Here is a 22,235-nt window from a genome sequence, read left to right as displayed (position 1 = left end):
CAAAGTTTTGGAAATCTCTTTTTGAAATATTGAAGGTGGATATCAAGCTTTCTTCGACATTTCATCCTCAAATGGACGGCCAAACAAAACGGGTGAATCAAGTTTTAGAGCAATATTTACGTTGCACCATCAACTATCAACAAGATGATTGGGTCGCATATCTATCGCTAGCCGAGTTCGCATATAACAACACCCTTCATGCGTCAACTCAACAAACGCCATTCTTTTCCAATTATGGATACCATCCAAAGCTTGACTTGTAGAGTTCGTCAACGATTAACAATCCGGCAGCTGAAGGATTGGTGAAGGAGCTTTCGCAGCTTCAAACTACATTGAAGCTTCAATTGCAAACTGCCCAAGAATCTTACAAGGCGTCCGCGGACAAATTTCGGAATCAGGCACCTAAATTCACGATTGGAGACAAAGTTTGGCTGCTTCGACAAAATATTAAGACCAAGCGGCCATGTGACAAATTGGACTATCGGAGATTGGGACCATTTGTTATCCAGAAGCAGATCAATCCTGTAGCGTATCGTCTGGAGTTACCAGCTACTATGAAGGTACATCCTGTCTTTCATGTTTCTTTGTTGGAGCCTTATCGAGAATCATCTTTTCCTGGAAGAGTACAATGTCCACCACCTAGCATAGAAATAGAGAACCACGAAGAATACGAGGTGGAAAAGGTCCTGGATTCACGGTAAAGACGGGGTAAATTAGAATACTTTGTGCATTGGAGCGGTTACGATATTAATGAACGAACATGGGAGCCGGCCGAAAATCTCGCGAATGCGCCACAAAAGGTACAGGAGTTTCATCGACGATATCCTGAGAAACCCAAGCCGGTTCGACGATAGCTTCTTACTGAAGCTTGCTCATCCAGAAAACAGAAAAGAGGAGAGAGCACCACCAAAATCCATAGTTGATGTAGACATTCTCTCCAAGATAGCGTAGAACTTTGTTAGTAGCCCAAGTTTGTTCTTATTGTTTTAGCCTTTGAATATGGATAGCCAAGATACTACACTTGTCATGTCATCTCAAGCAACTAGCTCACAAAGACGACCGCGAGATAAAGAACCGCCTGCACCACGATGACGTCGAAGGATTCCGAGCAACAGATCGCTGGTGATTGTATTTGAGGTCGAGCCTGCCTACAATGGTCAGCCAGAAGGAGTGTTTGCAGGACAATTTCACAATGAAGACACGGAGGTTCATGCTTGGTCAGAAGTTGAAGGCGTGGACTACTACCGTTGGCTTCAAGGACCATTGAATCACTTGCCTCGTGAACAACAATTGGAGTTCATAGCAGAGCTTATGCGACAGATCTTCATTTTCTTGCGTTGGTATTGACTGACGATAACATTGCTTCTCGGAGACCTCGAAGCTAAAAGAGGAGGTGATGTTAGGGACATAGTCCTTAGACCTTTCTAGAGACAAGTTTCTAGAACCTTCTAGAAAGAAGTCTCTAGAAACTTCCAGAAGATTCCTTAAATATTCTCTTAGAATATTCTTCAAATATTCCCTAAAGATTCTTTGAAGATTCCTTAAAGATTCCCTTAGAAGGCTCTAGAAGATTCTTAGAATATTCTAGTAGATTCTAGAAAGTTACTTGAGAAGCTTCCTAGCTCTTGGGTAGTTACTCGAGAAGCTTCATAGTTCTTGGGAAGCTTCTTGATGCGCTTCCTTAGAACCATAGGCCAGTAGTATATATAGTAGTCGAGGCTGAAGAGTTCTTCAGTCTCGACAACACATCTCTTGGAGTTCTAGCTCACCTTTCTGGTGTTGTTCTTGTACTCATCTGTTTAATCTAGTTCTGCCACTTCTTCTTGAACTTCTTGTTAGATTTCAAGTCTGTATTTTGTGTCCTTGACACCCACGCCCTGCTCAAAAACATATGCTTAATCGAGGATGTCTCATGTCTCATGCGCACGACAGAAAGCAGTTCTCTATAAATAATCTGCCAACAGCCAACCCCGCTTACGCACATGTAGTACGGATCACATCAGCTCCGAAGTGGCACCAGGTCGAAATCACAAGCAATCACGATCAATTCAGCTCCAAAGAACCAACACTTACCCTAATTACCGAATGATAGAGATGCTCGAGTTTTTAGATTTTCTTCTTCGTTTTCTTTTTATATTTTAAATCGTCAACTTGGGTTATGTTTTAACAATGTGGACAATGCTTTTATTACGTAGAAGATATCATTTAATACTTTTAAAATACTAAATATTTGAACACATGTTTTTAAAATGTATATTGCAGAAATCCAAATCATGTGTAATCAAATCAATTTTTTATATTTATAGTGGTGTTATTAAAACTTTAGAACATGATTTTCAGGTGTGTAGTTATTTTTAAAAAGAATGAAAAAAGGCTACATTGCATGGACACTGAAAGAATTGAGCCGCATTACTTATGAGTTTATGTATATAATTTTCATGGTTGTGTAATAAAAAATAAAAAAATGCTTACAAATATTTTAAATTTTTAATTAATGTTAAAAAAATATTATAGTCAAGTATTAATACTTTGATCAAGTATGTATTTATTATCAAGTATGCATTCAAAATCCAAATAAGAATACATAACAAACACACTCTTAAAGAAAGTTGAAGTATCTAAACACAATTTAGTCAAGTTGTTTGTCATGCCACAAAGAGAGAATCTAAAAGTGCAAGTGTGAAAAAACCATAAACTTTACTCAATGGCTAAATCACCATAGCCAAGCAAAATCTTACAACTATGAGCTTTTTCATTTCAAAAACACTTACACGAGTTGACTTGACATTTTTGTTAAGTCAAGTGGCATTTCCACCTAAATCCTCAAGCCTTAGTTGATATTAACAAGGTCGACTAGTACAAAACACTAAATGGATAAAAATCCACTACACTAAAGTAGACTACATCCATTGGATGTGATTTGGTGCCCAATGCAACATCATGTGATAGACTATATTCAAAAGCTATGATGAAAATTACAAAGATGTTACTATTTTATGATTTTTTATAATTAAAACATATATAGTTATTATATTAATTAATTACTAGATTATATCAGTTAATTAAATAATTGATAGATAGTAGAGTTCCAAAATTTATTTTTAAGTTGTAGATATATTGCTGATTTTTAATTGAAACTAAAGGAGATGCATGATACATGTTGTGTTGATCCATAGATAATTTTCACTAAATAGAATATATCTGATTAATATTCTATTCTATTTTATTCTATTATATACATATTTTCATTTTCCCATTATATATAGAGTTTGCATCAATTGATGTTTAGGCATTGCTTTTTCTTGCTGAATAAGCAGTAACACTCGACTCATCATGCCAACTATGCTATATTTCCATTTGTAACATGCAATTTATAGAACATCAATTTGAATACTTATAATAAATTCAAAAAATAAAATAAAATAAAATAACACCTCATAGAATTAGCTGCTATGAGTGAAAAATTAAGAATAATAACAAAAATCAGTAATAAATAAATAAATAAATAAAAATCGCTAAACCTGAAAGCGAAACAGGAGCAGAAAATGAAAAGCAAAAGACGAGGAAAGGAAAAAAAGGAGGAGACGAGAGACGAGAAACGTTAAAAAGTATGGGACGAGAAAAGGAAAAGGAAGTGAAGCAAGCAAGGAAGGAAAGAGTGAACGAGGGAGGGAGTTGAGGATCCAATGGCGCCCATGGACGTTTGTTTGCGTGTGGCGCACCACGCAGCAGCTCCCCCTCCCACATTCGACGACGCCCTCGCCATCGCCATCGCCGTCTCCAGTACTCTCTCCCTCACTCACTCACTCACTCGCAGCGGCACCACCACCAGGCCTCTCCTCTCCTCCCCTCGCCCCCACCTTGAGCACTCGCTTCAGCCTCGGAGGTGCTCACTCTCGCTGCACTCACCAGGTACCACCTCGATTTCTCCCTTCCCTGTTTCGTCACCCTACCTACGCCCAATTCGACGGCTAATTGGGCATGCGGGTTTGTCTTTGATGTATGATTCGTGATGCTGACGTTGATTACTACTCCGGTTGTGCTGCGGTGCCCCAGATGTCATGTCCTTCAATTTTCATTTATAGCTAGATTCGAGCCTCCCTGCGACTTTGAATTTTCGATGTCCATCTGTCAGATTGGAGCAGCGTTGTTTCTGTTTCTGTTGTGCGATGTGTAAGGTGAGTTTAGTTTTTGGTGCAAGGAATCTTTGTTCATTCGCCGCTTTGAAGTGCCGTGTCATTGAACCCGGAATGTCCATTGCGGAATAATGTTTATGGGTATGATTTGGGGGGATATGCGTCACTAATTTTAATTGGCTTTGCAAATTGAAGTGCGTTACTTGAATGAGAGCCACCAGGGTTCTAAATCTGGAAGGATTTTGGAGACGGTCGCATTTGGTGATCAATTTGATCCACTTTCATATCTAATGTTCCCAACCGAAGAAAGTTTTCAGAGCTTTCAATTGTTTTTTGTTTGCTGGATTAGTGGTTTTAGGTTGCACCCAATCCATCCCAAGTTGCTGGAAAGTACGCTTCTGATGTGATTCTGCATTTCCATCTCACGGGGTTATATGCCTACCTGTGGATTTGATTCAGGGTTACCGCATTCAGCCATGGCCGCGGTGGCCACAGTATGTTCTACACAAACTCTTCGGTTTATGCCGACAATTGGACTTCAGAGAACCCGGTCAAAAACTACTTCTAGGTCTTTAGTGTCAATAGACTCAGAAAAACATTGGACAAACCTCGAACTTAAGAAATCTCCAGCGTCAACTTGGGTTTGCATGTCTAAGCCGGAGGATCAAGAAATTGTGCCGCCAGTTCCGCCTCCAGATTGCTGTAATCAGGTTGAATACAATTCTCTTCATGTTTTATTGATCAGCCTTGATTAATTATCTTTTATTTTTGTGGGCTGCATTAAGACCCACGATTTTTTTTTCTTTTTTTCTTTCTTTCTTTCTTTTTTTTTTTTTTTTTTTTTTTTTTTTTTTTTTTTTTTTGGAGCTTTGTTGTTTTTGTTAGATATTTACTGCTTTGTATGACTGTTATGGGTTTTCGTGCTAGAAATCCATGCCGTAGCTCTTTGATCATGTCTGTGATGTGCACGTGAAATATGCTGATTCTGCTGGCCTTTCCTTTGGTGCCAGAAAGAAACAGAAGAAGTGACGCAAGTTGCTTCGGAAACCGCAAAGGAGAATGCAACTCCAGTAGAAGTTTTTCAACAAATCGGACCGTCAAAGCAAATGAATCGTCTAATTGCTCTAGGATCAGTAGTTTTTGCAGTTGGCCTCTTCGTTTCTGGGAGACTAGAAGGAGTCGCTCGACCTGGTTTAAGCCAGCTTTCCGCTAATGCTGTTCCTTATGAAGAGGTACTTCACTCGTCATGGTTTCTCGTGGTTGAATCTGGCCGAGCAGAATGCCATACAAAGAGTATGCTAGCTTCAATCGTTTTACCTTCTTTCCTTGCCAATGCGCGGGGCCATCTTTGTGTACCTTCTAAGGGCTGCTAGTTAGTAGGAGTAGCAAGTGGAAAGTCCATAATGTTTCTGTACTTCAAACTGGGCTTTGTTGTGAATACTCAGAAGTTGTGGGAAATTCACTACGCACCTTACAGCGAGTGACCTAATGTGCCCATCGGTACTAACATCACACAATCTTGGTCATATCTATCGTGGATTGTGACTTTGAAAAATAGATAGAAACAGACTTATCCTCCAGCATTCTAGGAAGCGGTCATGTCTTTTTTACTGAAAATCATGTCAGTGGGTATGACGATGTTATCTCTAATATCATAAATTTAGGTGCAAGTGCCTTTCCTAAAGAAGTTACGGGAATATAGTCTTCGTTACATTGTGGAAAATGAAGATGTCAAATGGCATGCCCCAGACTTGCTGTATAGCATAGCGTCAGTTGATAACCTAAGTATTTTATTACGGCGTATATTCTGAACACGGTTCTGACATTGGGCGATTGATTCGATTAATCAATTTTTTAAAATGTCTACGTCTCTGGAGATTGATCTGCTATCTCATGCCCGGATGTTTTGGTTTTGGACAGGCGCTGGCAAATGGTCGACCGACAGTAGTTGAATTTTACGCTGATTGGTGTGAAGTATGCCGCGAAATGGCCAAGGATGTCTATCAAGTAGAGGAGGAGTACAGGTATGGCAATCTTACTTCCATTTTTTGAATCCTTCACAGTTCCTCGTCTAATCTTACAGTATCTAGCCAGTTCCAACTCAAATTTCAGACAAAAACTCACACACATGCACACTTCAGCTCTTCGTGTTGGGGTGATTAATCGAATCCCTAAGCTACTCAAATTCTGGTACTCATGAGTGACTGAGTGACTGCATTTATTTATTCCAGAACTGCAGCAACTGGCATAACAAATATTGGCCGCCTGACTAATGCCTAGATCATGTCGATGCTTTAGATACGTTACCGTGGTCAGTTGGGTGCTACTTTCACATTAACCTCAAGTTCTGCGTCAGTTGATAGAATTAGGCTAACCATATCAAATTCACGCGCAGCCTACCTCACTGCATATGATTCTGGCTTCGATTGTGGTTACATCTTCTGTGAACATTGACATTTGCTCTGGCAAGTTTTTCCTCTGGTCTGAACGAAAAGCCGGACCTTTCTTGCAGAGACCGGATTAACTTTGTGATGCTGAACGTGGATAACCCCAAATGGGAACCAGAGTTGGATGAATTTGGAGTGGAGGGAATCCCTCACTTTGCTTTTCTTGATGCGAAAGGAAACGAGGAAGGAAATATTGTTGGCCGTCTGCCACCAAAATTTCTTCGTGAAAATGTCATGGCTTTGGCGAAGGGCGAGACAGCTGTTCCTCATTCTAGTGTTGTCGGTAGCTTTTCATCAGCTGACAGTAGGCAGGCTCCCCAACTTGTTGGACCCAGAAGTCATAGTGAAAACTGAGTGTGCATTTGATGAGTCCTTGACTTCATCCCACCATCAAACGCCGAAATCGTGCTGCATTGCGTGGTACAGCTGTTTTGGGTAGCAATATTCAATATTCAATTTATTTTCTCCAACTCCTTGCCTCCAGTCAACAACGATAATTTGGAAGAGTTCACCCTTTCGGATGCTCATTCTGCTAATATCGGGTACTTTGCTGCTTCCGCAGTGCCTCGCCTACTCTGGATCTTTGTTAGACTTCACAATCAGAGTGGCAGAATCCATGCAGCAATCTTTTGCTTATTGCTGATTGTCGGGTAATAGGAGAATGGAACATATTTGAAGCATGTGTTTTTTTATTTTCATCCAAACAGACTGAGTCATGTTGGATGCGGTTGACTGCACACTCGGAAATTGCACCCTTGCATTCAAATTTCTATGCCAACTAGTTTACAATCGATGGAGAACATTTGTGCTGCAAACGGAAGCTTGAAAGGCGTGACCAGTGCTGTTTCAATTTCTATCATGTTGTGTTAGCAACTGTGCCTTCCTCCTCTTAGGGCTACATCCATCTAAATCATTCGTCCTGTTCTCATCCGTGGAGGCGTAACCTTCTACCAGAAAGTATTTAAACCCCTCCTTGTTGTATTACTTTTTGAATCAGTTTAAGATCCTGTTCACGGCCTTGTTCCCTTAGTCCAATATGTCTGTAGTGCCCTACATGGTATCAAAGCAGGTCCCCTTGGACAAATAGTTTCATCAATTAGATTATGAGAAACATAAGTTTCTAGATGCATCATGGCTAAGTCTGATTTCAAAGGCAATAGCAAAACAAAACAAGAGAAAGAAAGGTTGGTTGAGTCTCATTTCAAAGGCAATAGCAAGACAAAACAAGAGAGAGAAAGGATGGTTGAGTCTAACTTTAAAGACAATAGAAAAACAAAACAAGAAAGTGAAAAGATTGGTGAGATTGATTCTAAAGGCAATAGCAAGACAAAACAAGAGAGACAACCTTGTAAGTGTTGGCAATACTTTAAATCAATGTATGAAGTTAATAATAACTTCTTCAAAGTACATCTCATGGAAAAGTTTTTTAAAACTAAAAATACTAGTTCAATGAGTATAAATGAATATCTTATGGAAATAATAGGAACATCAAATTGTTTGCATGAAGTGAATGTTCTTTTATCTAAAGCAATCATGCTCTAGTACATCTTAAATAATTTACTAAAAGAATATGATATCTTAAAGTAAATGAATCTAGATGAAAAATTATCAAAATACAAGGAGTTTAAGCTATACACCATGATTGTGGAATTAATAAGAAAAATATAAAAAGGAGATGATAAATAAGAAAATGTACTTTTGACCTGCAAACATACGCACTAACCATATAATTGTGGTTGTATGATGAATCAATGAGGATGTCCAATATACTAAAACTCACAAGGATCTAGCAAATACCTAGGCAATCATCACTTGAGAGTATCCAATCACAAAACTTCTCACTTTGGAGGATGTGGATATGAGAACAACTACTCTAATAGAAGCTCATATCAAAAGAATTTCAAGAATCACAACAAAAGATATCTAGGACCTAATGGAGGATTTAGAAGTGATTATAATCAATAAAGACCTATGCACAAAGGATCAAATCAGTCAAATTAAGCCAACATTGAAAGAGACATCAAAACCCTCATTAAAAAATTGAAGAAACTAGAGTTGAAATTTCATGACAATAAGGGCAAAAACCACAATATTCAAATCAACAACATTGAAGAATATTATTTCAATGAACAATATAACTTTAGATGACAATTAAAAGAATACTCAACTAAAGAAGACCACTTAGCATTGCATGTCATTGAAGTCTAATATGCTAAAATAAACCTCACAATATTTGCTCTCTTATCTCTTGGTACCTAGATTTGGAAGCATGTCATCATATCTCGGGTAGTTCTAATGTCTTTTCTTCCATAAAATATAGCAGCAAAACAAAAAGCACGTCTATTAGAAAATATGATCACAACATTATAAGTGTAGGCAATGTTGCAATTTTCTTGACAAGTAAAATATAAAAAATGAATAATATTATTTACTTGTCAAGTATTCAAAAAGAACTTGTTTTTTTGTTGGCTAATAGCCATAGCTGAAAGAGATTATGTGAATGGCTTTTACCAACTCAAGAGAGACACCATGATCAATTCCAATGAGGTGTTAACCTATACAAAATTCCATATGTCAAAAACAATGTTTTTACATAAACAATTAGGGCACTTTTATTATGAAGAATTAAGAAAAATGATAGAGTTTGGCATAGTCAAAAGACTTTTCCAAAAAATCTTTGTTTACTTTATATTGAGAAAAATGAAGCTATCAATAAATTCAAGATATTCTAAAAAGAAGTAGGAAACCAAATATATATATATATATATATATATATATACACGCATCCTAAGATGGAGAACACACTTCAAAAAAAATAGACAATTAATGTGCAAATCACGACATTAACCGTCGCTTTTCTCAACCATATACACTTCAATATAAAAATAAATAAATAAATAAAAGATAAAAAAGAAAGAAAGAAATTGTTTTCATATAGATATCACTCGATGTCTTCTATTGGACAGAGAACTACTTGAAATTATATGGGTAGAAGCTATCTGCACAGCCACTATTATAATCAACTTGTTTTGTGGCAAACTATTCTTAGGCATCAAACCTAATGTACCAAAAAATTGACAAACTATTCTTAAGCATCAAACCTAATGTACCAAAAAATTGACAAACTATTCTTAGGCATCAAACCTAATGTATCTCAATTATATATTTTTAAATCCTCGATTTATGTAGTTGACACTAAACCAGGAAAAGGCAAGTTAGATAGTCGTTTACACTAGTGTTTTTACCTGAGTACAGATGATAAACGAAGGCCTTTCGTTGCTACAATCCGGAAACCAAGGGCGTCATCATTTCTAAAGATGTACATTTTGCACCTCTAGCAGAATTCCACTCTATTGCGACACACAAATCTTTACCACCTCACCTACAAATTGTGGAAAACATGATACTAACTAATTTCAAATTAGGCCCAAGCAACAAAAGCTCACTACAACCTAACCCAATGCCGGCCACAGACTCAGCGGCGGTAACCCCAAATAACGCACTAGAGAGCACAAACATACCTGTTATTCCCTTGGCTTCAGCATCCAACTCGTCGTCATCATTGGCACTCAACTACCATCATCAACAAAAGTCACAGCATCCAATTCACAGGCCATTCAACCCTATAGCATCTCTTACTTCCAAACAAAAATTAAAATGAAAATTACTCACACGCACTTGCCAAAGCTCGTCCATGTCTATAGTTCTCTCTCACAACATCAATGATGAGTACAAGAGGGGGTGTTAACAACCATGCCCTCCTCCTCTTGGGGTTACATCCAACTAAATCGATCATCTCGTTCTCATTCATGGGGGCGGAACCTTCTACCAGGCAGTATTTAATCCTTGCTTATTGTACTACTTTTTGAATCAGTTTACGGCCCTATCCACGGCCTCGTTCCCTCAGTCCAATATGAATCTAGCATCTTACATGCTATAGGCCACCATTTGTTGTAGAGAGAAATTGTCACCAGCTCTGCTTTAGTTCTCTTGAATTAACAACCTGGAGAAGTTGATTGTGTATCACAAGACAACAAAATCGACGTTTATAGTATTGACAGCAGCACACGAGGATGAACCCCAAAAGAATACTTAGAAGCTGATTCCTTAGAGGCAAATCAGCCTGATTCATAACTAGCTGCCGGTTTCGCCTGTCCACAAGCCCATCGGCACAAGTTTACCTTTGGTGACAGTGATACGGTGATATTCAAGCGTGTTTCAAGACACTTTGGGTTCAACTGGTTGATTCTGGAATGTGCTAGGGCTGCTCCTTGAAAAGCTAAAATACGCGCATCCAGCAAATACCAACGCTCAGATGGTGATGTTTGTGTGATGTCCAATCATGTCTTCGCTCTAGACAACGATACAGTCAATGGCATCAGTGCCCTATTTCTCCTTCTTGCTGCCATCAACCTCACCTTGGAGAACCTTACCGACTAGTACTCAGTCCGGCCGCAGTATTCCGAATCAGAGCTTTTTGTTAATGTACTAGATGAATTCTTGAAATTGGACGTTGCTGTTTCTCGTGAAATTGAATTATAAATAGGATGAACACATTATGTCCCTATGGCAGAAAACAAAATAAGGGTAAATCTATGCTACATCATCATGAATCCTCCTAGAGCGGCAAAGCTCACGACCGGACAGACTCTGCCCGCCCTTCATGGAACTAACCGCAACCTCAACGTCAAAAAGTCCACATCAGGAACCATCATGAGCACTGGGAACAATGAGACCATCATCAAAGCCGACAGCTCAGTGTGCAGCTCAAGGTGCAGAGAATTGCATCCTAGCGTCACCTTGATGGACATTGCCATGTATCGTGACTCCGATGATGCACCCACCGGCCCGTTCTTCATTACTGCAAGCATAAAAGAATCCTCGAGATTCAGCCTACTCCTGCACCACCAAGCTCCTTGGCCTGCGCTTGCGCTAGCGCAATGGCTGCCTCGGTGGTGCTAAATACAAAGTGCAGTGAGGGGGGAGAGACTTGAGAAGATGAAGTTTTTTCCATGGATTACAAAAGGTGTAAGTCTCGTTGAAGAATGCGAATCTATAGTGTTTCAATACACTTTGATCTTATTTGTCTATCATTGTTGGGTCTTGCATGACTGGTGCCGCTGTCGCTGCCGCTCGCGTTCTGTAGCCCACGACATGGCTCAATATTTAGTATGGATGGATGAATGGGATAATTGAGAATGAATGAAAATATGGATGTTTAGTGATAGCATGGTCGTCGCGGAATAGACACCTAACTGGTATCTGGTGTTAGACGAACATAAAATTCAAGTGGCTCCTCGCTTTAGAACATTTCAATAAATCCTAAACCTTAATATGATTTGACGTACAATATTGTTCACAATATTATTTTAAATACAACATCAACAATTCATATATTCTTTTAATAGTTGAAATAATTTAGAAGTTAATTTTAAAACAATATACAACAAAGTATTAACATCATTATAGGAGGTTGTATTAAATGTATTGAAAAGTGCTATACAACTTTTTTCAGTGATAAAATAAAATTTTCAATGATTGTTGATGAATTATGAGAATCAAGGCTTTATAATGGAATTATAGAAGTTTCAAAATAATAATAATAATAATAATAATAATAATAAACTAAATTGTATACATTAAATTACCCCAAAGTGACATTTTAAGAAACTAAAGGTCATGTGGAAATGTATATTTAATATCTTTAATAAAAGTATAGAAGAACCAATTATTTTTAATAGAACAATTCAATTCAAAAATATTATATATATATATATATATATATATATATAGGAACATTAATGTGTAATTAGCAATATGTTCAGACCATAGACATTTTGGTTTTTTGGTTAAAATTTTATTAAGTCCAAGTAACTTACCAAATTTGATAAATAGTTAAATAATACATTCTACAACAAGATTTGTTGTACAAGCATTATGCATAAATAGAAGATATTATCTTTACAAAGAATTTCCTCTGATGATAAAAATATTATCTAACAATGTTATCTTTAACTTGCATATTCTTTAAACTTGTAATTTATAAATATAAAGTTCCATCAACCATATTCAAATAAATTTGTTGGAAAGTAATCTTTTATTAAAAAATAACTTGGTTTACCCATTCACAAGGCTATATCTCAAAAGACTTTGATTGGTAAGCTCCTTTAAGTACACATGGTCATTAACAATCTTCAGTACATGGCAACAAGGAAATAGGAAACTTTTTGAACTTCAAAGGTTTAATCTCAATTTTGGGTGAATATCTTCGATGTATCTACACAATTTGATTCACACTAGACGTTTTCAACCTTCCTATTCGGTTTAACCTTACCAATCGGAAGCTTTCAAAGTCTACCTGTAATACAGAATCACAGTACCAGAGATGGATTGCATTCACACCCAAGAATCTGCGGAGGCAATTTGAATTTATCAGGTGTTACGACTGCGAGCCAATCTTACTTCAACGCATTGTCAAGCTTTGGAGGAACAGCTGTAATTGGCATTTGGAAGTTAAGGTACCTTTACAACATACTTCTGCAGCTTTACCACACAACCAGTTTAACTGGCCATCAAATGTGATCTGAAATATAAAATCCATAACTTCTGATTCAATAACACGTGACTCCCGTAAACACCTTTAGAACATACTTTTTGCTAGGTCCAGGATTCAAGAAGTTGATTGGTGGTATCTTCTGAATTAACCCAGGAAGGGGTGCCATATCAGCATTTACATAATCCCCGATTGACTCAGTTAAATGAAGATACTAATTTTTTGGCTGGAATCTTATATGGAGCAAAAATCTACTCTACCAAGCAGCAGATGTAATCTATGAAAATAGATAATACGAATGTCTCTCAAAAAGTCCAGTAGATGGAAACTGACCATATCTGGAGTTGCTATGAATCTGCACAGCCACTGCCAAATGCCATTTGAAGTGATTCCTCATCAAAAGAACAGCAGCTAGAATGACTAGTCGATGAACATTAGCTGGAACAAATACATTGATCATCAAAACTAGCAACACTCGAGTAATGTGGTGCTCTCGACAAAATAGGAGCCTCTGATTCGGATCAATCATTATCATCAACGTCCAATCTCCGGCCTCCAGCGATTCGGTTGTTCACTAGTTAAACTTCTGTTGCATCGCCCATCTCCTCATCCTGACAATACAATTGGCACAATAAACTCACGCAATAAGTGGGTATGAATCTGCGTACACTAACTCAGTTAAATGCTTACATTGAAGTCAAGAACAACCAACGTCACAATCAAACCAGAGAATTGTTTGTGAACTACCAAGCACCTTGTAGTTGCCGCTAAACAGCCTGGCCTAATATTCGTAGTAAACATTTCCTCAAACCACAAAACTACACTATAGGATTTGCGCCAAAGACCTCATATGGCAGTGACTCACCTTGTCCCAATCTTTCAGCTTCTGTTTACCAAGCATAAAATCATCTTTAACAACAGACCACCGAGATGTTGGCTGATTCTGCGAAATCCCCAAATTCCAAAATCTCTGATTAGGTGTTACAATTTAAACCGGGAAAACCAAAATTCCTTTACTACAAAAGTAGACTTTCAAGAAAAACTTCCAACAGAGGATTGTACATCCGGAACACACCTGCGCTTCAACTGCTCCAAACTTGAAAGGCTGTGTTGAGGATGAGAGCAAACCCCGTTTACTACCGACACCGGCAGAACTGGAGTTGCCTCTAACTTCAGCTAAAAAGACCGACTTGCTCTGCTTGGCAACCACTGCAATCCGGACAGTCAAAATTAAGCTTTTTCTTGCAAGATACTAACCGATGATGGAGTTGAAATAGAATCGTGCTTCTGTATGTTAAAGAATTCCACACAAAAAACTGTTCGACCTACTCAATCTACCTTTAGCGTCCCGACCGTCTCCACTGGCTTGCACCTTCTGGGCTTTACTTACCTGCACAAAATAAAGTACAATAACCGATATCACACCTACTTAGATATTTATTAGAAAACACCCTCAACAACATCAGAAGCGTCTATATTAGGAGTTCTAATAATGTCCGACAGAATCCTAAGCTCGATACAAGGAAACCTCCAAAGAAGAATTGCATGCACTAAAAACTATCGAACAATACAATATACTAACTGCATATCGGGAAAATGATATAGGTAATTACCGCGTTGAAAAGCTTCACCACTGTTCTCCAAGAAAAACACCCACGCCAGAACATGTAAACAGAGTGTAGTTGAGTAAATGACCAACCAAAATGACATTCATAAAAACTAATAAATAATTAACATAAAGCAACAGACAAATGGTTTTATTGTGCACTCCTAATAAACAATTTAACTATACTTAAAATTGATGAGCCATCAATGAAAATACTGTAAGATAAACACCTCCTCTTGTCGCCAACTTTACGAGTTCTTTTTCTTTAGTATTCGCATATGTCTGGGGAATCAGGTGTGCCTTCTCTCGAAGCTGTAAGCGCGTGACATAACCACGTTAATCATGTAAGACTTGTGGTCAGACAAAATAATATGGACCGAATTATAGTAATGTCCCAGATACCACTACCAACAAAAATGCAGTGAAAAAGATTCTGTGCAGCTAGTTATTTTATCTAAGGTATACAGTTCTCTGATTTGATAGAAAGCTACCAAGCAGCTATGATTCATTGACATGATAGAGGAGCAAAATCTGAGAGCACACAATCGGATATCAACAATTGCAAGCAACTCCAAACTTCTCAACTCTGGCTGGGAAGATGTTATAGCTGACAATTAACCTTGACCTTCAGGTGGAGAAAAATGTTCTCAAACAGAATTGATTCCAACATGGAATTCAAGCAATGCGTACAAAGATGAGTGAAATCACCAAAGAAGTACCTCTCTTTTTTCCTTTTTACTTTCTTTCTTCTCCTTAGTATCCTCCGCTTCCTCATTAAGTTTCCTGGCAACAAGTGTCTGCCTTGCTGCCAATACGGGTCCCTGCGACAAAAAACAAAATACTCAGCAAAGGCGACAATATAACTTGTGTTGAAAGAAGGAAGCACCAGTGCAATGCTGCACAACAAATGTAGGTCAAGCAAGACTAATCCCAAAAATGCAGACAGTATTCAGCAGAGACAAAAACCGGAAGCTAGGAAGCTGCGTTATGACATTTCACTCACAGTATCGGACTCCTTGGCTGCTTTGCTTTGCAGAATTTTACTGAAGGCGCGACTATAAGCAGAAGATTTTGTAGCGTCATCTTTACCATCACTACCCGCCTCGCTGTCAGACCCGCCATCTAGCGATACTGAAGCCTCTTCCTCACTCTGACTCCCCACTTCACCTTCGTCATTGTCCTCACCCTCACCCTCATCATCGGTCTCCATCACATCCTCTCCTTCACTCTCGTCTTCTTTACCATCCGAGCCCTCCGCCGGAGCAAAATTGCTGGTGCCACTCCCAGTCGCAATCTCATCCCTTTTCTCCGTATCAGCTACCAAGTCCGCCGCCAAGCTGGAACTGGGCGCAGGATTTCCAGAGCCGCCCCCTTCTGCCTCGACCTCTGTCACTTTCCAAGCGCTATCCCCTGTATCGTCATCATCATCCAACCTCCTTGCACTGCCTATATCACGCAAATCCTCCTCACTCCGACTCCGGCTACCTTCCATGGAGTCCATATCCGATTCCTCCGAACACATCCCCGCTTCTTTCCGCGCCAACTGCTTCCCACTTGAGCGCTGCATGATCCGCCCCATCAACCTCCTCACTCCCTCAGGCATCTCCTCCTCGTCTTCATCTTCGTCTTCTTCCTCATCGCTCTCGCCAACCACCTCGTCCTCCTCGTCACTGTCCAACTCTTCAGCCAGCCCCTCAAATTCATCCCCCATCACGTCATCGTCACTCTCCTCGCTCTCATCATCGCTCTCCACAACCTGAGCCGGCATCTCCCGGCGCTTCTTCCCAGTGCGGGTCTCATCCTCTTCCTTCTTCGCCATCTCGCGCAACCCTTCTGAAGCTATCCAATGCAAGGACTAGGGTTTAAAGCTCGCGAGGGGCAAGCTGCACTCCAATTGCGACAATAAATAGTGGGTCACAAGCAACTGCGTATCTGAAGGAAGAAAATGGAAGCTCGAACCTAAAGGTGACACCCCAGCGGCGAAATTTGCATGAAATCTTTGATCAGGGTGATCGCCTCCGGTGACCTAACTTTCTTCCCCTCGGCCTGGGCTGTTGCTCTCTCTCCCTCCCTCCCATGGCCCTCAACCACCGCCCTGTCGGCTGCTGCGGACTCCCCCCCCCCCCCCCCCATAAGATGATTTTCATCTTCATGTGGACGAACGACGCCCTTCTGTTATCGATAAATGGAAGTTTTGCTCATCCATCTAAGTTTTCTAAATTTTATTTCTAATTGGGTTAAATAGACCTAAATTCCATTTTTCTTGATACATTTACTTTTAGCTTTTATTACAGCTTTGATACATATATTTTTCATTTGGTGAAGTCTAATTTTAATTATTAGAAAACTCGATTTAAATAATTTAATTATTTTATGTTTGTTTATACACAACACTTACTATAAACACTACTAATAATTATATCAATTGATTTTGCTCATGATTCTCTAGTTTTCTGCTACTTTTTTAATGTTATATATGTTAATTGAGTGTATCAACATATGTCTTTTATTTTGACATAAGCTCTAGTGGCCTAGTACTTCTACTTAAAAGCTTTTATTTGATTTAGAAATTTACAAGCATAGTACTAACAATTGAGATTTTTTTAAAATAATCTTTGTAAAATTTTTGGTTGAGGTTTAAATTATCTTTCAATAATTGATTTTTAGTAGTAAAATTTCCACTCACAATAGATTTTACCATGTGTTCTTTAATGAGATAAGTGCTAAGTTTTGTTATTTTTAATGTTTCTTAGTTCTTGCTTTTTATAAAAGATTTTATGTTTTGTTAGAATTTTAACAAATATACTCAAATAAGAGAGCAATAAAGTTGTTTTGAAGTTGAGCTAAAAATCTATTAAAGGCTAGTACTCTTGTTGCTCATATAACAAATGTATTTTTATAGACTTGCAAAGTATAATTGAATCTTTCAAGTGTTGATAAATTGGAAAAATGGTTGCAATGCAAGGATTGAGTTGCATAATATTGACTTTATTTTATAACTAGAATAGTGCATGTTTAGTGTGTAGTTAAAGAATAGAATTACAAGCAATTTCTTGTCTACAATTAGTTGATTTATCTTAGCACCAAACTTTTTATTTTAAAAGATAATAAAAATGAAATAAAAGAATCATTTTGAAATTTGAAGAATAAGAATAAAATCTTTACAAACTCATGTTAGATATATGGTTCTTTTCTAGCAAAGACAAAGAAACAAGAAGATTGGCACATAACCAAAGATATGATATATAAGGAGAAAAAATGGATTGTAATCAAGATGCAGTAATTGACTTTTAAAAGACAAGGGAGTAATGCCATTTTTTTCTAAATTAAAGTATTTTTTAAGTCTAATTTTTAAAATTTAGAACATGAACAAGGCACAAATATTGAGAATTCAAATTTACAAGAATTAATAGAAAAAATAAATTCTAATGAATATTACTTAATAGCAATTGTTTTTTAATTATTTAATGAGGTTGGTAGAAATAAATTTAGTCATTAATCTAAAATAAAGAAAAAATTTTCATATTTTGTAATGGACTTGATTTTTATTCTATCTCTTGGTCTTGGATGTTAGGCCATCTATAACAATATCCATTCAAAACTTGTCTTTACTACTCTTTGTGGCTTTTCTAGTACATACTTAATCTCTCTTTCTCTTTTCTCTCCTCTAGGATATTAATTTCTTATTGCTTGTTTGATTTTTTTTTTATTATATGTTGTGCATATTTAAATATTTTTGCTTTATTATAAAAGTGGATCATTTGTTATAGTACAACATCTTGTTGTAGATTGCTCTCCAACCTCAAATCTAAAAAGAGATTTAGATAGGCTTTGGTTTTTCATCTCTTAATCAATATATTTTTAATATTAGAAAGAAAAGAAAAATGAAGTAGAAACTTGTAGACATTAGGTTTTGATAAAGAAAGTATAAATATTGAATAGAGACTTCATAGCAAATTAAGTAAAAAAGAGTTTATTGTCTTTGTAATTTAAATAAACTCTAAATGCTAAATGCTCACCCATAAGATTGCTGCAAAAATTAGTACTACTAAATCATTTTAAAAATTGATTTCTAAAAAATTTTAAATTTATAGATTCAAATTATCAAAAAAAAACCAAAATAGTTGTTTGAATGAAGAGGTCTATTGATCACAATCTAAGAGTATTGTCAAAGTCAAAGACTTTTTACTTTCTCATTGTTGTACAAATCCTTTAGCTGACCCAATTTACAGTATACAATTTGGTTATCATGGAGTTTAATTTAATAAAAAGTATATTTGTAATTACAAATTTAAATTCATTTTAACAATTTCCATTTATCTTTGTTGACACTCCTTATAGGCACATGTCTTAACTTGCATATATTTTTACATGAAATTTTATTCTAAATTTTTTCTTAGTTCTGGTTTAATTGAATTAAGAAAGATATAATAATATCATGTATATTTAAAAAATAAAAATAATAGTATTAAAAACTTTTCCTGGAAATCTGCAATTTTAATTAGAGCATAGACATGAATATGTACATCTTAAGTTGATAATATCTTAATTGTATCAAAAGAAGAATGTTGGATAAAGGATTGAGGCAAAAATTTAAATTGAATTAATATCATACTAATTCAATGGAACTAAGTCATGGATAAAATAATAATAAATTAATTGAACTTAACATAAACTACTTTGAAATGTGTTTTTTAAAAATCTTAATACCATACTTCTCTCCAGCACTCGCTCACTCACTCACTCAACTCACTACGCCAAAGCTTCCCACCCCACCCCACCGCACCCCAACACCCCACTCTACTCTTCTCCACTCCACTTCCACTTCAATGCCTGCAGCCTTATCCTTCACGCAGCATCAGCTTGCCCAGGACGTGGGACGCTTCCAGAGTGGGCACTGGAGCATCGACTTGTGATCCAATACTGGAGCGACTCGCCGATGCTTTCTGTAAATTCCCTCCGCTGCCAACCCATATCCACATTTGCATCGTCCGCTTCATGGAGGACGGAAGGAAGGAAGCAAGCAAGCTTTTCCTGCCAGCCATGCCTCACACCCATATTATGCCTTCCCTCATGGCATCCTCCATCACAAAGCTTCCACTGTGCTCCTGTAGGTTGATGAACGCGCCACCACCCACGCCCTTCACAGCTGCGTGCCTGCCACATGAGGTACTACGACTTGCTGTTGTGAAGGGAGAGGGATTTCGAAAGAGCCTTCGATGCATCGACCACCTCCTGCTTGGGAGGGACAGGGTGGTCTTTAACAGCTCGTTCTGGTTGGAAGTACCTATTCGCATCTTTGGAATATTTCAAGCCTTTGTTCTTGGGCTGCCACCAGCACTCGGGTACATACTCGCTGTTCTTGAGGAATCCACAGTGCTTGTTGACGAGCACAGGGTCTCGGGTCGGTGGCTTGTCATACCTACCATACCCATCGATCAAGTGCAGATACACCTCTAGGTTGTGATGATTATAGAAGGCTGAGGTATGTTTCTCTCCAATTTCGTACCTCAGAGTTTCTTGTCGAGTTGTGGCTTTTAATTGATCCAAGTGCTCCGAATTCGTATCATCAACTTCAAATTGCACTCCCAAGTGCTGGTGGCCGCTGTTAAGGATATCTACAAATCGCCATGTGTGCAAGCTAGGTACTGCGTCGCGCTTGTTCACAACGCGAAGAACCTTGATTCCAAGGTCCTCGACTCGTCGCTTAAACACACCGTCACCAACGGGAGGACCTCCGAAGGAAAATACCGTTATTGGAATAGTTCTCTCCTGGTTGATTTGGTTCAGTTTTGAGTTTGCTACATCGCATGCAAAAAGAATTCCCAGTCCTGAACCAAGACTATGTCCGCAAATCGTAATGCTCAGCTCATGGCCGTCGTCTTTGTATTCCTCAATCAACCTAACGATTTCTTTCACCGCATACTCTCGAGCACTGATCTTGTTGAACTTCGAACCAGCGTCCGCAGAGGTATACAAGTCTAAAAGTCCGGCTTCAACTTTAGGCGTCGACTCGCTATGATCGCTTCCATCTACGCAGGAACATTCAACGAGTTGGGATGTGAGTTTCGAGGCCCATTCCCGATCCGTGACGGTGCCTCTCCAAACAACCAGAATATCTCGTCTTCCTAGTCTCTTGATCTCCTTCTCGTCTGTACAAACTGCCACATACCCCATCCAATTTGATCTCTTACTCCAAGCATCCTCCCGCTCTGTTCTCTTAATCAAGCTCCAAACTCTCTCATTCGTTGTGGCGTAGATGTACCTAACCATGCAAAGAGTCGGTTCAGCGAGGTGAATATTACGGAGTCCCAAAAAACATCTTCTCCAGGATCTCCTGCAATCCAGCACTGACCAAAGTTGAAGTGTAAATGGAGAGCGAAAGAAAAACGGACCAGGTAACGGTGTAGCCTGTGTGGTGCAGATTGACATTTTTGAACAGACTATCTGGGGAGTAGCGGCAGCTCCCGCAAAACTTCGAGTGCTTGTCGTAATCGAAACTGTCGTAAGAAACTTGTGCGAATTCACCGTATCTGATGAGCTCAGCCCTCAAGTGGTCGTTGAGAGGCTCTAACATGCCCTTCCAGTCATCTGCGCCCTGCACCTCCCGCCATGTCTCAGCTAGTTGAGAGAGGGTTGGTCGGGGAAAGCTGCGATTGTGTGTTCCTTGAAGTCCAAGCGGAGTTAGCGGGGGATGGAGAGAGGAGGAGGGTCTCGAGTTCTCACTCGGTAGTTGTAGTGCCATTTGCACGCCAACAACTCTGGGCCTCAGCACAAGGGAAACAGAGAAAGGGAGAGAGGGCCAGAAGCAAAAAGCACACCAGAGCTGCGAGAATCGTCGGGGAGCAGCCTAGAGCCAAGATATGGGGATAGAGTTTCGGAGAGCACGGAGATGCTGACGACAGCTACCATGGAAGGTAGTTGTCATCAGAAGAGTGCATGCCAAAGCCGCCCTCGCCACGGGCGGGCGGGCTAGCGAGCGAGGGGGCGAAGGGGAGGCATAGAAGTGGACCCCCCGCGATGCTTGGACTGCATTGTCTGTTTTAGGGTCACCCTAAACTCTGAGAGCGCTGCGAAGGCTCAAGGCAGGTGGGTAGTCTCGCCCTCTCTCGCTAGGGTTCGCTCCCCCCACCCCCCCCCGCCTTCGCGTCCCCGCTTGGCCCTTCGTAGCCCCCCCTACATCCGATCCAGCCCTGGATGTTCATTTCTTGGTTGAGGATGGACGAACAGGTGGACGAGACTTCTGTGCCTTCACATTACCCCTGACCAATTGGAGGTGTCAGAGTCGACGATTGGTGAGGGGAATTTCATTTGAAATCCATGTCATCCAATGGTTCGAGAGTGAAATCAAGAGTTGTTGATGTCTCTTGTTAATATATTGAAGAATCCACAATAGATACAAGTTCAGATTTAATTCTAATAGATATGAGTTTATTCCAAAATAAAACATACAATTGTGGGCCTACATGATGCAACTCCATATTATTAGGATT

General features: G+C 38.9%; 3 protein-coding genes across 4 annotated transcripts; 1 reads left to right on the top strand and 2 right to left on the bottom strand.

Annotated features, from left to right (window-relative positions):
- Nucleotides 1-3,669: 3,669 nt before the first annotated feature.
- On the top strand, nt 3,670-7,053 carry LOC112275382 (thioredoxin-like protein HCF164, chloroplastic). 2 transcript variants are annotated; one of them, XM_073530362.2, is made up of 6 exons: nt 3,748-3,912; nt 4,136-4,178; nt 4,596-4,846; nt 5,147-5,368; nt 6,057-6,160; nt 6,649-7,053. In XM_073530362.2, the coding sequence occupies exons 3-6, from the start codon at nt 4,613-4,615 to the stop codon at nt 6,935-6,937; spliced, it is 849 nt and encodes a 282-aa protein (XP_073386463.1). In that variant the 5' UTR covers nt 3,748-3,912; nt 4,136-4,178; nt 4,596-4,612; the 3' UTR covers nt 6,938-7,053. The 2 variants fall into 2 exon arrangements, with proteins under 2 accessions (XP_024361492.1, XP_073386463.1); XM_024505724.3 differs by lacking the exon at nt 4,136-4,178 and having other exon boundaries at nt 3,670-3,912.
- A 6,109-nt stretch (nt 7,054-13,162) lies between these two features.
- LOC112275374 (uncharacterized) lies at nt 13,163-16,715 on the bottom strand. Its single transcript, XM_024505704.3, has 8 exons — nt 15,746-16,715; nt 15,462-15,563; nt 14,973-15,054; nt 14,750-14,769; nt 14,475-14,526; nt 14,212-14,345; nt 14,002-14,079; nt 13,163-13,747 (listed from the first exon to the last, which is right to left on the bottom strand). The coding sequence occupies exons 1-8, from the start codon at nt 16,559-16,561 to the stop codon at nt 13,715-13,717; spliced, it is 1,317 nt and encodes a 438-aa protein (XP_024361472.1). The 5' UTR covers nt 16,562-16,715; the 3' UTR covers nt 13,163-13,714.
- A 2,607-nt stretch (nt 16,716-19,322) lies between these two features.
- Nucleotides 19,323-21,719, bottom strand: LOC112274804 (phospholipase A1-Igamma3, chloroplastic). Its single transcript, XM_024504571.3, has 2 exons — nt 21,138-21,719; nt 19,323-21,007 (listed from the first exon to the last, which is right to left on the bottom strand). Exons 1-2 carry the CDS (start codon nt 21,485-21,487, stop codon nt 19,915-19,917), a joined length of 1,443 nt encoding a protein of 480 aa, XP_024360339.1. The 5' UTR covers nt 21,488-21,719; the 3' UTR covers nt 19,323-19,914.
- Between the last annotated feature and the right edge of the window lie 516 nt (nt 21,720-22,235).

The sequence above is a fragment of the Physcomitrium patens genome, chromosome 22 (genome assembly GCF_059467195.1).
Source record: "Physcomitrium patens ecotype Gransden chromosome 22, ASM5946719v1, whole genome shotgun sequence".
Lineage (NCBI taxonomy): Eukaryota > Viridiplantae > Streptophyta > Bryopsida > Funariales > Funariaceae > Physcomitrium > Physcomitrium patens.
This window is presented reverse-complemented; position numbering and strand designations above follow the sequence as displayed.